The sequence below is a fragment of the Drosophila miranda genome, chromosome 4 (assembly GCF_003369915.1).
Source record: "Drosophila miranda strain MSH22 chromosome 4, D.miranda_PacBio2.1, whole genome shotgun sequence".
Lineage (NCBI taxonomy): Eukaryota > Metazoa > Arthropoda > Insecta > Diptera > Drosophilidae > Drosophila > Drosophila miranda.
In genome coordinates, this window is record NC_046677.1 from 3,024,895 (window position 1) to 3,042,884 (window position 17,990).

At 41.1% G+C, this 17,990-nt stretch overlaps 1 protein-coding gene and 1 long non-coding RNA gene across 4 annotated transcripts in view; one reads left to right on the plus strand and one right to left on the minus strand.

The window, feature by feature from the left end:
• The window catches only part of LOC117188796 (zinc finger protein 271-like), a 68,942-nt gene extending 52,955 nt beyond the window's left edge, over positions 1-15,987 (plus strand). For both annotated transcript variants that reach the window (XM_033393188.1, XM_033393189.1), the window contains exon 11: positions 14,195-15,987. In XM_033393188.1, coding sequence (XP_033249079.1) covers positions 14,195-14,379 — 185 coding nt within the window. In that variant the 3' untranslated portion in view covers positions 14,380-15,987. The remainder of the gene's footprint in view (positions 1-14,194) is intronic.
• LOC117188797 lies at positions 15,611-16,419 on the minus strand. 2 transcript variants are annotated; one of them, XR_004472842.1, is made up of 3 exons: positions 16,317-16,419; positions 15,770-16,127; positions 15,611-15,694 (listed from the first exon to the last, which is right to left on the minus strand). It is a non-coding gene; the product is annotated as an uncharacterized LOC117188797 (long non-coding RNA). The 2 variants fall into 2 exon arrangements; XR_004472843.1 differs by having other exon boundaries at positions 15,770-16,117; positions 16,317-16,417.
• Between the last annotated feature and the right edge of the window lie 1,571 nt (positions 16,420-17,990).

A 17,990-nucleotide genomic window follows, 5' to 3' on the forward strand; every position in this document is an offset into this window, starting at 1 on the left:
TTGATTCTGGCTATAATAATTATACGATCTGGTTGAGATCTTACATTCTAAAACATATAGTCATCCTCTACGATTCTGCGTTTTTGGTTTTATCGTATCTTTAAAAATGTGGATGCCACAGATTTTCGTTGCTCTAGCTCTTATAGTCTTTGAGCACTAGGCGCTGAAGGGGACGGACAGACGGACGGACGGACAGACGGACAGACGGACAGACAGACATGGCTCAATCGACTCGGCTATTGATGCTGATCAAGAATATATATACTTTATGGGGTCGGAAACGATTCCTTCTGGACGTTACACACATCCACTTTTACCACAAATCTAATATACCCCAATACTCATTTTGAGTATCGGGTATAAAAATGTGCCAAGAGCATTGTAAAAAATGTTTGTGCCTTTTATGATATCAGTGCACAAGTACAAAGCGGACCAATCAAAATCCCTAATGAGGTTATTAAGTATCGCAAACTCGGCTTTACGAAAGCAGCGGACACGTTCAGGAAGTCTACTCGACCGATCCAATACAGTTGGTCCTATATCTAGCGACACCTCGAAAGTAGGGTGGTAGGCGGAAGGGCTCGGGTTAACAACACTATGGTCGGATCCGATACAAAGCACAGCTTTAGCAATCGACCCAAGGAATTTTTCACATGGTTGACTTGAGACAGGGATAGGTCAAGCAAGCCGTCAACAAAGTCATGTCGTGACATGGGCACTAGGATACTAGACTCGTTTACCGAAGACCAAACAGTTCCTGGCAAGTTGAAGTCACCAAGAACTATCATACGATCTTTATCAGATAGCGAGGAAGAAACAGCGGTTAAAGCGGACAAGTGCTGCTCATAAATTGAAATATCCGAAGAAGGTGGGATATACGAGCAGGTAATGAATATAGCGAAAGCGGGAAGAATCAGTTTTACACACAGGAATTCCAGTTCCTGTTAAACTTGGACTGTGAAGTGTTCCGACGTGAAGTAAGAGTCCACTGCAATTAGAACCCCCCCTGCACGTCGAGACGAACAGTCCTTTCTAAAAGTTGTGTACCGACCTGCGAAAACCTCGGAACTAAGAATGTCCGGCTTTAACCAGGTTTCAGTAAACACAATAACGTGGGAAGCAAATGCAACACTATCCCGGAAAAGAATGCTGAGCTTACTACGCAAGCCTCTTACATTCTGATAGGTTACTAAAAGAAAAGTTAGTTTTTTGGAAAGGTGGAAGCAAGACGGGAAGTTGAGGAAGAGGAAGTTGAGGTTGAGGGTGGCTCACTGGAAAGATTTGGAAGGGATATGGGGGGCCTATTCTTCTTCTTAGCCTTAAACTCCTTCACCACCAAATGCTCCGGCCAAAATTTGGCGGAGCAAATGGTGTCAAATTGAGTTGGGGAGATGCTTATCTTAAACGAGGCTATCTCCCTGGCATATGAGAAGTTAAATTTCTCCACCTTTAAACCCACGGCTTTTATTTTGCTTTGAATAAAAGCAATTACATCATTAGATGTGAGGTCAGGGGCCAGCCGTGAAACAAAAACTTGTCGTTTTGGTGGGACTCCCACCGGTGGTTTAGTCACCACAGGCCTAGTACCTGTGGTGGCAATATCCGGAGGTCCGGATGGTCTATTTACTGGTGGGATCGGGATAGACGGGACAACTAGCGAACTTGCGGACACCACGGACACGGACGCTGCAGACGTACTTGGCTGCACATTCTTCGAGGCGATGAATTCGGCTACCGAATCTGCATCGCCAGCAGCTGTCGTTGCCCTTGGAGTGGCAAACGAGATCAACTGCTGCACACTTGGAGTGGTCGGAGTCAGTTTTTCGGCGGCGCACGGCTGAGTGACGGTTGGCAATTGCAGATCCCGCGGAGTGACCTTTTAGCGCCTCGGAGACTCAATCAGCAGTTGCAGACTGTCAAATTGAGACTCCATGGCTAGAAGCCTATCGTAAATATAAATATGACCATGTCAGTCTCAACCGCACGACATGCCTCACAACTGTAGTGCAAGCCATTACGTTTTGCTTTGGCATCGCCCACGAGGCCCGTTAACCCAGCGCATTTTGCGTGCACTAAGCTATCGCAGAGCTAGCAGGGGGTATACGGCTGATCATGGGTGATCTCTTTCCGACAGGATTTTTAGGCACATACCACAGAAAACTCCATAATACAAAATTTGAGCAAAATTAAAATCCAAAAATATTCCAAAACACATGGCTATCAAACCAGTGTGCCAGACAAACGCTAATAGGAGGAGAGGAGAACAGTTGCAGCAGCAGCTAATACGAGAGAGAGAGAGAGGGAGCTACTGAACAGAAAGTTACGTGATCTGCTTCTTACAGCTTTTTTTTGCACAGACCACAGCGTATTCTATTTTATTATTTATTTATTTACTATTATTTGCAAAACAAATTGGTATCAGACCAATGTGCCAGACAACGCTCAAAGCGGAATTGGTAAAAAAAGAGAGCAGAGTGGAGAGCGGTTATAGCGAGAGCTACTAAGCAGAGAGCGCTATTGCTCAGAAAGTTTAAAGAGCGAGAGAGAAAGAACAGTTATTGAAGTTGAGGTGATAGCGAGAGAGTGATAAAACAACAAAAGCTACCAGACGAGAGCGGACTGCAATGCAATGTAATGCGTACTCACTCACTGCAACAACACAAACACAAGCACAAGCACAAGCCGACGCCGAAAAATAAAAAGTTAAATAATGTTTTAACACAAATCAAAAGGCATGCACTCGCGTAAATGAATAGGTTTCCAGATTGTTGTCTGGTTAGAAAGTATAATTAGAATTTAGTTAGGAAAACACCGGCTGTTTATTCAAAACAAAAGGAAACGAGGGGGAACGTTGTGAGTTGCTGCGGACACCGCAACTCTACAGTTATACCCGATACTTAGTCAGTATGCTCTCCTCCGGCAGACGCCGCTAATATTAAACGACACGACAAAGAGTGCGTGCGAGAGAGACAGAAAATCAGTCTGAGCGTGACGTCGGGCGCTGCGTAGCCAGTGCAAATTGATTTGTTCCGTTTGGCTATAAAAATTATCTGATCTGGTCCAGATTCAGCAATCTGATAGATATGGTCGTTATCTATGATTCTGCGTTTTTAGTTTTCTCGAATGTGCAATATTGTGGATGCAACAGATTTTCGTCCTTTGTGGGGGCGGAAGGGGGTGGGGCGAAATTCTGAGATATACGTTTTATAGTGAGATCTAACAGAAGTGCGGATACCAAATTTGGTTACTCTAGCCTTAATAGTCTCTGAGATTTGTGGATGCCCCAGATTTTCGTCCTTTGCGGGGGCGGAAGGGGGTGTGGCGAAATTTGGACACAAAACGGTCAAGGTCCGATATCACAGGAGTGTGGATACCAAATTTGGTTGCTCTGGCTCTTATAGGTTCTGAGATCCTTGAACTCATATTTTGCAATTGGCAAAATCGACCATGAAACCTGTGTGTTAGAGAGAGACAGAGCGAGAAAGAATGAAATTGTTTTCTTGATTCTGGCTATAATAATTATACGATCTGGTTGAGATCTTACATTCTAAAACATATAGTCATCCTCTACGATTCTGCGTTTTTGGTTTTATCGTATCTTTAAAAATGTGGATGCCACAGATTTTCGTTGCTCTAGCTCTTATAGTCTTTGAGCACTAGGCGCTGAAGGGGACGGACAGACGGACGGACGGACAGACGGACAGACGGACAGACAGACATGGCTCAATCGACTCGGCTATTGATGCTGATCAAGAATATATATACTTTATGGGGTCGGAAACGATTCCTTCTGGACGTTACACACATCCACTTTTACCACAAATCTAATATACCCCAATACTCATTTTGAGTATCGGGTATAAAAATGTGCCAAGAGCATTGTAAAAAATGTTTGTGCCTTTTATGATATCAGTGCACAAGTACAAAGCGGACCAATCAAAATCCCTAATGAGGTTATTAAGCTTCGCAAACTCGGCTTTACGAAAGCAGCGGACACGTTCAGGAAGTCTACTCGACCGATCCAATACAGTTGGTCCTATATCTAGCGACACCTCGAAAGTAGGGTGGTAGGCGGAAGGGCTCGGGTTAACAACACTATGGTCGGATCCGATACAAAGCACAGCTCAAGCAATCGACCCAAGGAATTTTTCACATGGTTGACTTGAGACAGGGATAGGTCAAGCAAGCCGTCAACAAAGTCATGTCGTGACATGGGCACTAGGATACTAGACTCGTTTACCGAAGACCAAACAGTTCCTGGCAAGTTGAAGTCACCAAGAACTATCATACGATCTTTATCAGATAGCGAGGAAGAAACAGCGGTTAAAGCGGACAAGTGCTGCTCATAAATTGAAATATCCGAAGAAGGTGGGATATACGAGCAGGTAATGAATATAGCGAAAGCGGGAAGAATCAGTTTTACACACAGGAATTCCAGTTCCTGTTAAACTTGGACTGTGAAGTGTTCCGACGTGAAGTAAGAGTCCACTGCAATTAGAACCCCCCTGCACGTCGAGACGAACAGTCCTTTCTAAAAGTTGTGTACCGACCTGCGAAAACCTCGGAACTAAGAATGTCCGGCTTTAACCAGGTTTCAGTAAACACAATAACGTGGGAAGCAAATGCAACACTATCCCGGAAAAGAATGCTGAGCTTACTACGCAAGCCTCTTACACTCTGATAGGTTACTAAAAGAAAAGTTAGTTTTTTGGAAAGGTGGAAGCAAGACGGGAAGTTGAGGAAGAGGAAGTTGAGGTTGAGGGTGGCTCACTGGAAAGATTTGGAAGGGATATGGGGGGCCTATTCTTCTTCTTAGCCTTAAACTCCTTCACCACCAAATGCTCCGGCCAAAATTTGGCGGAGCAAATGGTGTCAAATTGAGTTGGGGAGATGCTTATCTTAAACGAGGCTATCTCCCTGGCATATGAGAAGTTAAATTTCTCCACCTTTAAACCCACGGCTTTTATTTTGCTTTGAATAAAAGCAATTACATCATTAGATGTGAGGTCAGGGGCCAGCCGTGAAACAAAAACTTGTCGTTTTGGTGGGACTCCCACCGGTGGTTTAGTCACCACAGGCCTAGTACCTGTGGTGGCAATATCCGGAGGTCCGGATGGTCTATTTACTGGTGGGATCGGGATAGACGGGACAACTAGCGAACTTGCGGACACCACGGACACGGACGCTGCAGACGTACTTGGCTGCACATTCTTCGAGGCGATGAATTCGGCTACCGAATCTGCATCGCCAGCAGCTGTCGTTGCCCTTGGAGTGGCAAACGAGATCAACTGCTGCACACTTGGAGTGGTCGGAGTCAGTTTTTCGGCGGCGCACGGCTGAGTGACGGTTGGCAATTGCAGATCCCGCGGAGTGACCTTTTTGCGCCTCGGAGACTCAATCAGCAGTTGCAGACTGTCAAATTGAGACTCCATGGCTAGAAGCCTATCGTAAATATAAATATGACCATGTCAGTCTCAACCGCACGACATGCCTCACAACTGTAGTGCAAGCCATTACGTTTTGCTTTGGCATCGCCCACGAGGCCCGTTAACCCAGCGCATTTTGCGTGCACTAAGCTATCGCAGAGCTAGCAGGGGGTATACGGCTGATCATGGGTGATCTCTTTCCGACAGGATTTTTAGGCACATACCACAGAAAACTCCATAATACAAAATTTGAGCAAAATTAAAATCCAAAAATATTCCAAAACACATGGCTATCAAACCAGTGTGCCAGACAAACGCTAATAGGAGGAGAGGAGAACAGTTGCAGCAGCAGCTAATACGAGAGAGAGAGAGAGGGAGCTACTGAACAGAAAGTTACGTGATCTGCTTCTTACAGCTTTTTTTTGCACAGACCACAGCGTATTCTATTTTATTATTTATTTATTTACTATTATTTGCAAAACAAATTGGTATCAGACCAATGTGCCAGACAACGCTCAAAGCGGAATTGGTAAAAAAAGAGAGCAGAGTGGAGAGCGGTTATAGCGAGAGCTACTAAGCAGAGAGCGCTATTGCTCAGAAAGTTTAAAGAGCGAGAGAGAAAGAACAGTTATTGAAGTTGAGGTGATAGCGAGAGAGTGATAAAACAACAAAAGCTACCAGACGAGAGCGGACTGCAATGCAATGTAATGCGTACTCACTCACTGCAACAACACAAACACAAGCACAAGCACAAGCCGACGCCGAAAAATAAAAAGTTAAATAATGTTTTAACACAAATCAAAAGGCATGCACTCGCGTAAATGAATAGGTTTCCAGATTGTTGTCTGGTTAGAAAGTATAATTAGAATTTAGTTAGGAAAACACCGGCTGTTTATTCAAAACAAAAGGAAACGAGGGGAACGTTGTGAGTTGCTGCGGACACCGCAACTCTACAGTTATACCCGATACTTAGTCAGTATGCTCTCCTCCGGCAGACGCCGCTAATATTAAACGACACGACAAAGAGTGCGTGCGAGAGAGACAGAAAATCAGTCTGAGCGTGACGTCGGGCGCTGCGTAGCCAGTGCAAATTGATTTGTTCCGTTTGGCTATAAAAATTATCTGATCTGGTCCAGATTCAGCAATCTGATAGATATGGTCGTTATCTATGATTCTGCGTTTTTAGTTTTCTCGAATGTGCAATATTGTGGATGCAACAGATTTTCGTCCTTTGTGGGGGCGGAAGGAGGTGGGGCGAAATTCTGAGATATACGTTTTATAGTGAGATCTAACAGAAGTGCGGATACCAAATTTGGTTACTCTAGCCTTAATAGTCTCTGAGATTTGTGGATGCCCCAGATTTTCGTCCTTTGCGGGGGCGGAAGGGGGTGTGGCGAAATTTGGACACGAAACGGTCAAGGTCCGATATCACAGGAGTGTGGATACCAAATTTGGTTGCTCTGGCTCTTATAGGTTCTGAGATCCTTGAACTCATATTTTGCAATTGGCAAAATCGACCATGAAACCTGTGTGTTAGAGAGAGACAGAGCGAGAAAGAATGAAATTGTTTTCTTGATTCTGGCTATAATAATTATACGATCTGGTTGAGATCTTACATTCTAAAACATATAGTCATCCTCTACGATTCTGCGTTTTTGGTTTTATCGTATCTTTAAAAATGTGGATGCCACAGATTTTCGTTGCTCTAGCTCTTATAGTCTTTGAGCACTAGGCGCTGAAGGGGACGGACAGACGGACGGACGGACAGACGGACAGACAGACATGGCTCAATCGACTCGGCTATTGATGCTGATCAAGAATATATATACTTTATGGGGTCGGAAACGATTCCTTCTGGACGTTACACACATCCACTTTTACCACAAATCTAATATGCCCAATACTCATTTTGAGTATCGGGTATAAAAATGTGCCAAGAGCATTGTAAAAAATGTTTGTGCCTTTTATGATATCAGTGCACAAGTACAAAGCGGACCAATCAAAATCCCTAATGAGGTTATTAAGCTTCGCAAACTCGGCTTTACGAAAGCAGCGGACACGTTCAGGAAGTCTACTCGACCGATCCAATACAGTTGGTCCTATATCTAGCGACACCTCGAAAGTAGGGTGGTAGGCGGAAGGGCTCGGGTTAACAACACTATGGTCGGATCCGATACAAAGCACAGCTCAAGCAATCGACCCAAGGAATTTTTCACATGGTTGACTTGAGACAGGGATAGGTCAAGCAAGCCGTCAACAAAGTCATGTCGTGACATGGGCACTAGGATACTAGACTCGTTTACCGAAGACCAAACAGTTCCTGGCAAGTTGAAGTCACCAAGAACTATCATACGATCTTTATCAGATAGCGAGGAAGAAACAGTGGTTAAAGCGGACAAGTGCTGCTCATAAATTGAAATATCCGAAGAAGGTGGGATATACGAGCAGGTAATGAATATAGCGAAAGCGGGAAGAATCAGTTTTACACACAGGAATTCCAGTTCCTGTTAAACTTGGACTGTGATGTGTTCCGACGTGAAGTAAGAGTCCACTGCAATTAGAACCCCCCCTGCACGTCGAGACGAACAGTCCTTTCTAAAAGTTGTGTACCGACCTGCGAAAACCTCGGAACTAAGAATGTCCGGCTTTAACCAGGTTTCAGTAAACACAATAACGTGGGAAGCAAATGCAACACTATCCCGGAAAAGAATGCTGAGCTTACTACGCAAGCCTCTTACACTCTGATAGGTTACTAAAAGAAAAGTTAGTTTTTTGGAAAGGTGGAAGCAAGACGGGAAGTTGAGGAAGAGGAAGTTGAGGTTGAGGGTGGCTCACTGGAAAGATTTGGAAGGGATATGGGGGGCCTATTCTTCTTCTTAGCCTTAAACTCCTTCACCATCAAATGCTCCGGCCAAAATTTGGCGGAGCAAATGGTGTCAAATTGAGTTGGGGAGATGCTTATCTTAAACGAGGCTATCTCCCTGGCATATGAGAAGTTAAATTTCTCCACCTTTAAACCCACGGCTTTTATTTTGCTTTGAATAAAAGCAATTACATCATTAGATGTGAGGTCAGGGGCCAGCCGTGAAACAAAAACTTGTCGTTTTGGTGGGACTCCCACCGGTGGTTTAGTCACCACAGGCCTAGTACCTGTGGTGGCAATATCCGGAGGTCCGGGACAACTAGCGAACTTGCGGACACCACGGACACGGACGCTGCAGACGTACTTGGCTGCACATTCTTCGAGGCGATGAATTCGGCTACCGAATCTGCATCGCCAGCAGCTGTCGTTGCCCTTGGAGTGGCAAACGAGATCAACTGCTGCACACTTGGAGTGGTCGGAGTCAGTTTTTCGGCGGCGCACGGCTGAGTGACGGTTGGCAATTGCAGATCCCGCGGAGTGACCTTTTTGCGCCTCGGAGACTCAATCAGCAGTTGCAGACTGTCAAATTGAGACTCCATGGCTAGAAGCCTATCGTAAATATAAATATGACCATGTCAGTCTCAAACGCACGACATGCCTCACAACTGTAGTGCAAGCCATTACGTTTTGCTTTGGCATCGCCCACGAGGCCCGTAAACCCAGCGCATTTTGCGTGCACTAAGCTATCGCAGAGCTAGCAGGGGGTATACGGCTGATCATGGGTGATCTCTTTCCGACAGGATTTTTAGGCACATACCACAGAAAACTCCATAATACAAAATTTGAGCAAAATTAAAATCCAAAAATATTCCAAAACACATGGCTATCAAACCAGTGTGCCAGACAAACGCTAATAGGAGGAGAGGAGAACAGTTGCAGCAGCAGCTAATACGAGAGAGAGAGAGAGGGAGCTACTGAACAGAAAGTTACGTGATCTGCTTCTTACAGCTTTTTTTTGCACAGACCACAGCGTATTCTATTTTATTATTTATTTATTTACTATTATTTGCAAAACAAATTGGTATCAGACCAATGTGCCAGACAACGCTCAAAGCGGAATTGGTAAAAAAAGAGAGCAGAGTGGAGAGCGGTTATAGCGAGAGCTACTAAGCAGAGAGCGCTATTGCTCAGAAAGTTTAAAGAGCGAGAGAGAAAGAACAGTTATTGAAGTTGAGGTGATAGCGAGAGAGTGATAAAACAACAAAAGCTACCAGACGAGAGCGGACTGCAATGCAATGTAATGCGTACTCACTCACTGCAACAACACAAACACAAGCACAAGCACAAGCCGACGCCGAAAAATAAAAAGTTAAATAATGTTTTAACACAAATCAAAAGGCATGCACTCGCGTAAATGAATAGGTTTCCAGATTGTTGTCTGGTTAGAAAGTATAATTAGAATTTAGTTAGGAAAACACCGGCTGTTTATTCAAAACAAAAGGAAACGAGGGGGAACGTTGTGAGTTGCTGCGGACACCGCAACTCTACAGTTATACCCGATACTTAGTCAGTATGCTCTCCTCCGGCAGACGCCGCTAATATTAAACGACATGACAAAGAGTGCGTGCGAGAGAGACAGAAAACCAGTCTGAGCGTGACGTCGGGCGCTGCGTAGCCAGTGCAAATTGATTTGTTCCGTTTGCCTATAAAAATTATCTGATCTGGTCCAGATTCAGCAATCTGATAGATATGGTCGTTATCTATGATTCTGCGTTTTTAGTTTTCTCGAATGTGCAATATTGTGGATGCAACAGATTTTCGTCCTTTGTGGGGGCGGAAGGGGGTGGGGCGAAATTCTGAGATATACGTTTTATAGTGAGATCTAACAGAAGTGCGGATACCAAATTTGGTTACTCTAGCCTTAATAGTCTCTGAGATTTGTGGATGCCCCAGATTTTCGTCCTTTGCGGGGGCGGAAGGGGGTGTGGCGAAATTTGGACACGAAACGGTCAAGGTCCGATATCACAGGAGTGTGGATACCAAATTTGGTTGCTCTGGCTCTTATAGGTTCTGAGATCCTTGAACTCATATTTTGCAATTGGCAAAACCGACCATGAAACCTGTGTGTTAGAGAGAGACAGAGCGAGAAAGAATGAAATTGTTTTCTTGATTCTGGCTATAATAATTATACGATCTGGTTGAGATCTTACATTCTAAAACATATAGTCATCCTCTACGATTCTGCGTTTTTGGTTTTATCGTATCTTTAAAAATGTGGATGCCACAGATTTTCGTTGCTCTAGCTCTTATAGTCTTTGAGCACTAGGCGCTGAAGGGGACGGACAGACGGACGGACGGACAGACGGACAGACGGACAGACAGACATGGCTCAATCGACTCGGCTATTGATGCTGATCAAGAATATATATACTTTATGGGGTCGGAAACGATTCCTTCTGGACGTTACACACATCCACTTTTACCACAAATCTAATATACCCCAATACTCATTTTGAGTATCGGGTATGAAAATGCGGAGCGCAAAACAAAAACACGTCTGATCACTACGAAAGAGAATCGGATGCATTAGCTTTGTCTATAAGCTATTAAGTTACTAATCCTCACATATCTTTCTAGTAATTAGTAATTGCTGTGGTATTTGTATTTTGAATGCATGCTTGGTTTCTTAGTATATGTAGTGCAAATTTTCGTCGAATATTAGTCTAACAACTATCTTTCTTGCATGTTCGCGTACTGTTCGGCTAAGAGCCGCGCGTCATGCGGCAGCGCCCTTCTGTCGGTTCGGCGGGAGTAGGGCTGCATTTTTCCTGGGATCCGCGCATAATAGCCTTCTGCTGGTGTCACACTGGCCACTTGACGGTGCAGTAATTGCATCACCTCTTGTAAGATGCAGTCATTGCATATAAACGTCAAAACGAAAATACCAGATGCAGGAACCATATTCTAAGATAGGCCTGACAAAAGAAACATACAGTAGTTTAGTGGTATAAGAGTCAATAAATTCTTTATATCACCTTTTGATATCACGAAGCAATACTTTGCCTTTATTTAAAATAGCGGATATAGAAATTTTGGAAAAAAAATTGGTCTCTGTACCTACAACATAACCTTTGTTCCGGCGTTGTGAGGAAATGGTATTGATTAAAAAGTCAAAAAGGTAATGCGATGGAAGGTCATGACATTACATTTGGAAATGTTTAGAGGAGAAAAATTTAACTTAACACCAATTATTGAGAGCTTCGAGATCCGTTTTGAAGAAGTAACGGGGACACGGGATACCTAGTATAAGAAAAACATAGCTTGACATCATCAGCATACATTCGAATTCGGGAATAGGTTAAGACTTGGGAAAGATCATTTACAAAAAAATTAAACAACAAGGGACCGAAATGGCTACTTTGAGGCACACCCGACTAGCCAAAAACAGGTTTAGAGAGAGACGAATTAAAGCAGAGCTTTAATAAGCTGAGAACGATTGGAAAGGGAAGCATTAGTCCAGAGAAGAAGTTTAGTCGGAAGCCCGAGGAGAGTTAGTTTATAAATAAGAAGACTGTGATTAACTGAATCAAAATCTTTACTTAAATTAGTATAAACTACATCAGTTTGACACTGTTTTGCAAATCCGGCAGTTATAAAAGTGGAAAATTGAAGAAAGTTCGAAGAAACTGCGCGACTTGTTATAAATCCGTGCTGAGATTGTGAAAACAAGGAACTACAAAAGTGTTTGAGCTGAGAAGTTAGAGAACCAGCACAATGTTTGAGAACGGCACTGTAACACGATTTTAAGTAATTTAATAGTTTATTTTTGCCATGGAAAGGTGGATAGATACAACTTGAACTAGTTAAAGGGAAAGGGTATAAGTGCATATCACGAAAGTCAATAGATGAGGCGAGATAAGAGGGAAGGTTAAAAGAAGGAACAGAGTAGCAGCAATATCGCAATCGTTATCATCATAGCTACCATTTAAGTACAAGAAAGAGGGAAGTTGTGAAGAATCGCACTTATAATTAGCAAACGTGGGGAATTTTTTAGGATCGCGTTTAAGTTGAGCTTGCACGAAAGGTAGCAGTAAACTTGTTTACAATAAAATACAAATTTTCCACATGAAAAAAAAAAAAAAAAATACTTAGAAAAATCCGATTGCAAATCAGACATTTTAATCTTCTGGTACAAAAGAGATTCAATATTATGTAGGAAGGCCAGGAAGATTTCTCTGGAAACTGAAGGAACCAAAGTAGGAAAGATGCAAAAAATAGTACTATAGAATGCATTAGCTTTGTCTATAAGCTCTCTTGAAACAAAACCAAGCCGAGGACTTTATGAAAGAATTGATAGGACCAGAAAAAGGCAAGAAAATATAGAGGAGGTCCTTTAATGCTCCCAACAAGTCCAGTTGAGACCACAGCGAGACTTGATCAGATCGACAACGCCACCACCAATATGACCGAAACCCGTACAGCTAGTGGGTGTATACATATTTATATTTATATATACAGTGAAACGGTCGTTGGAATAACTTTGCCTCTCTGATCTAAGGGTAATGCAGGCCACTCAGACCGCCAACGCAATGCACTCGGACATCAAAGCATATTCTTCGATTAGCGAGCGGGCATAATATAAATAAGAGCGAGCTCTGATAGAAGCGCAACGACCGCCCTTCGATTTCGAATTATAGTACAATAAAATCTGGTTTGTCGAGCTTCAATATTTTTGTTACTTTAATGAGAGAACTTATTCAAATTATCAAAAGCTCATCATTCCTATAAGAAAGATGCTTTTTGACCAAAGTCTTTCCTTAAACTTATTAAACTATCTAAATAAAATCGCAGAAAAATGGCTCAGTCTCAGCTAACGCTTTATTTTTTTTATTATTATGTTTTATTACCACGGAATTTGGTAGTAACGCAAGTAACGTACGCGTACACTGCGGCTCTACTTTTATACCCGGTAGTCAGTCAGTAAACAGGTGAACTTAAGATTTTTGAAACTTATGCAAGTTATTTTATAAGAAATGATACGCAAGTGCCGGAATTGGTATCTCAGCCGATGACTGCCCTACGGGTTTTCTCTCTCTTTGGTGCAATTCTTGTACTACGATTATCATCTTTACACCTAACAACTTATTTGATCTGAATTTTATAATATTTTATGTTTTTCCATGTGTAGCCGCTGTTCATTCTTGCTTTTATAATAATCCGATCTGAATAAGATTCGGCTATCGGGTAAAAATGGTAATCTTTATTCTGCGTTTTCGGTTGTCTCCTATCTTCATTTGTGGCGGAGGAAGGCAGCGGCTCAACAGTGTGATATCATTGAAGTCTGCATACAAAATTTGGTTGCCTAGCTTTTATAGTCTCTGAGATCTAGGCGCTAATCGGGATGGGCAGACGGACGGACGGATGGACAGTGCTATATTGACTCGCGTTTTAATGCTGATCAACAATATATACACTGTATAGTATCGGAAACGCTTCCTTCTGGATGTTATGTCCATCCATATGCACCACAAAACTAATATATCGCTAAACGCTTCGAGTACCGGGTATATCATTTTAGCGACTAGTAGACGAAAAGTACGAATCGTTCAGTCTGTTTTTAAAACTATTATATTTTGCTTAACTCTTCGAGTACCGAGTATATAATTTTAGCGACTAGTAGACGAAAAGTAGCAATCGTTCAGTCTGTTTCGTTTGCATTTGGTTTCAGCTGCAATTGGAAATACTCTTGAGTTGATCTCACCTTTAATCTATCCCACATGTACTGTCCGCTTTTGCTATTACTTTTGGCTATGAGTCGTGGTGAAACATACATATGTATAAGAAAATTATCGTTTCTCTTGTCATAACACAACTTATTATTGAAATTAATTCTTCCTTTTTTTAGGGTATCTTCAACCGGATTACACTAAAGAATGCCTTCGATGTGCAAGCAATAGTATTAATATGGACAGAAAATACTGTAAGGGATGTACTTCTATAAATTGTTCCACAAATGATATTGACAATTCTTTGGTGGATAGAGAAGCTATTACAAAGGAAGACTTTGATACTTTTTTCTTGCAAATTTAGTGACTGATTTATCGAGTGACATTTTTAATGTCTACCTTTTAAGTTGTGATAATAATTTAAAAGAAAATATGTTCAATACTTTTTTTAGGTTTTTTTGTTACATAGAAATTTACAGTAAGTTAAGAAATATTTACGGCGATCAATTTCTTATTTCTCATTTACGGAGGTTCCAAGCGACAGGTTTGGGTTAGAAAATATGTATATATTAATCATAGCTCGCAAATAACTGTTGTCCGTTTTTTTCCTTACGCTCTGCTCGCGAGAACAACAGATAAAAAGCACGCACCCTCGTTCTCTCTCTGAGCAGCAGACTTCGTTTCTTTTCATTTCGGCTTTCTATTGAGCGCTTTACGATGATCGTTCGCGAGACGGTCTCTTACCGAACATCGCCCAAAGAGAGATACGAGTGACGCTTGCACAGAGATACTCACTAAAAGACCGATTGACTGTCTTTTCGATGCACAGTGGAAATTAATAGTTTTCTTTTTAATTAATTTATTTTGAGTTAAGCTTAACAACTAAAAGTGAGTTTAAGTTTTCTTTGTTTCTTTACAACTTTAATTTCGGCATCTTAATCGCTGTCGCACTCTCTAAATATTTCACCATGTTTACATAAAAACCGAAACCTAGTTCATATGTTCTAAATAATATAAATAAAGGTTTATAATTTTGGTTAAGCTTTTAAAGTTTTAGATGTAAGTTACTAAGAACATATATTTTTATATATTTATTTACTATATATAAAAAGGATCCTTGCAATCAGCAGTGAGTTTCGCGTTGATATCATTTAAGGAAAGCCCTAGTCAAACCTACTTTTATACGAAATATTGTCAACCAGCTAAGTTACGGTTATAAGTCGCTGCTAAATAGAATTCTAAATGCTAAATGAAAAATAAAAACTATGTACAGCCATGCTCCAGTTATAACAAATCGTAAAAAGTTACGAATTGACTGTCATATCGCAAAACTAAGTGCTTCAGTTTTCTCAGAAAACTCAGAATCCTACGATTCGACACGGTTTCAAAGGAGCTTCCGATTTCAAAAATGAATTACACAGAGCATATAAATATTAATTTTTATGAGCGGGAACAAATATATAATCTTATTTGCTAAAGTTGTAACTTTATATTTATACATTTGGACTTTTAATAAATTTATTTATAAATACGCTAATAGGCTAATAGGCTCTGTACACTGAGCATATCCAAGAGGAACGGTGGGATTTTTTTTGCCCGATTCACAATGTCACCATCCACCATCTATTATCCGTCAAAAATCAGCTGATGAGAATATAATGATAAAGTTTTGGTCTGAGCTGTGAAATTTTAAAAATTTTAAATATGTAAATTGGCTATTTTATTGGCTTTAATAAAACAGTCCATATATTTACAATTAACGTTACTCTTTGGACTCCCTTAAAAATTGCAGCACCTCTATTTGGAAGTGAGTTTGGTCTTGACTGCTCGCAATTTGCTAGAGTATCTCTCGCTTTGTTTCCTGGTGCTGTAATTCTGTAATTTCCTGTAATTTATGCTGCTCCATCTGGACTTCAAGAATTTCCGAACAATCTCCTCCAGATTTTCCAGTTTAATCCGCTTTGGTGCGGTGCCTTGGTTGCAAAAATAATACTAGAGCAGCAGTTGGATCTGTCCCGTTCTGGGAATGGAACGTTTCGGAACGGCAAAGCCCTACGGACCATCCCCGAAATAGATAGTGAATGGTCGTCAGTGTAAATAGCCTGTAACCGACTTTTTATAATAGATTTAAGGCCTTATAATTTAATAATTTTTTTAAATTGTAAGAATACTTGTATTTTTTAATGCTTTTTAGATTTAGTGGTTCAATTTTTCACATAACTGAAGTATCTTACATCTGTTTGTGTTGAACTTTGCAATTCTGAAAAGATTATAAGTGTATAAATTTTTGCTTAAGCTTACCATCTATTAAATATGAATCTATCAAATTCAAAATTTATAATATTTTTCAGTATTTTTTGTTTAAAATGTTGACTTTTAAAACTTAAGAAAAGTTGACAGAAAAATATTAATAAAGTTTCATTCATTTGTAAAAATACATTGTTTATTGTTTAGAGTTTAAAGTTCAACTATGGACAGCTAAACTGTGTAAAAATAAGAATGTAAAAATCATAAAATCAATCATAAAAATCAATCTCCTCGGTTAGATTGGGACTTACCGCCGCGAGAGCAAGAGACAACTGAGCTTACAGTTCTTTGGTTTCGACTCGGAGCTGCTGTCTACGTAAATGAGCAGCTTTTAAGCTTTATCAAATATTCAAAGAGGCCATGCGAATGAAGAAGAACAAAATTCTTGCTGCTGTCTTTACTCGGCGCGGCGTCGTGCATGTACGATCTTATGATAGAGAGGGCATTGAGCGTATGGATGAGCTTTTGTCGCTCGCACCAAGTAAATGCTCGCACAGCCTCTCCCCCTCTCTTCGACTGCCTCCCCCACTTGCGCCTCGGTTGGATCGGAAGAAGCAGCAACAAATAGCTTTCGCTCTTAATAACTAACATACTGCTATCTTATTCTTATCAGTTAGTTTATTGTTTCTATTATCTTTTTATCACTGTTCTTACACACAGTTAGTTTATTGTTTTTCAAATATTAAGTTTGCGCCCCTAATAAGTTCTCACTTTATTAATGAATGGTGAGATAGGTAGTTACATAGCCGGTAGTTTGATTAAAATAATTAGTAACCATAGAAATGGTCTCAAAGTTGTACACATAAATGGACAAAGTTTGTTAAGGAAAATCGATGAGTTTAGAGTTCTCTTTACTCAGTCAAATGTAGATGTTATATGTGTATCTGAGACGTGGTTTAACTCTGATTTATGTGATTTGTCAATTGTGTGTGATGGTTATGTTGTTTTTCGGATCTTATTGGGCATGCAGGTGGCGTTGCTATACATATATGTGATTATGAAATTGAAATGTAATGTTAAGTGTACACAACCCAGTGAATGTCCTATTGAATATCTCTTCTTGGAAATCGCAAGCAAAATGAACAAGATAATTTTATTAGGCTGTATTTATGGACCCAATCGTACAATCGATTATGAGCCACTTTTAAATATTATCTCGGACATCTCGGTGTCATACACTGACATCATACTTGCAGGTGATCTCAATATCAATCTTTTGAAAGAGAGTCATCTATTAGATAACTTTGCCTCCCTTGGTTTGTACGCAGTTAATACAACCTTGCCTACACATATCAGCAACACCTGTGATACACTTCTTGACATTTTCTTTGTTACGAACCTTTGTTTTCTTCGGGGCAAGGCCGGCTAGCCAGTCATCCCAGGGCTGGGTACTTCCCAAGCCCTCAGGTCGCACAATATACCAACTAATTGGACATCTCGAACAAATTGAAACAACAAAAGTAACCGACAAAAAAACTGCAAACGGACTCTACTCGACAAACAACATTACAGCGACTTCCTTCAACACAGACGTGGACCAGGTCGAGGTGTCGATGTTTTACCCCTGACGTACCCTCCCTACCTGAGATCTGAATAACAACGTTTTGGATCTCCCTGCCATGTGAGATTAGATCATCCCTACGGATTGGCCAACAAAAAAATTAATTT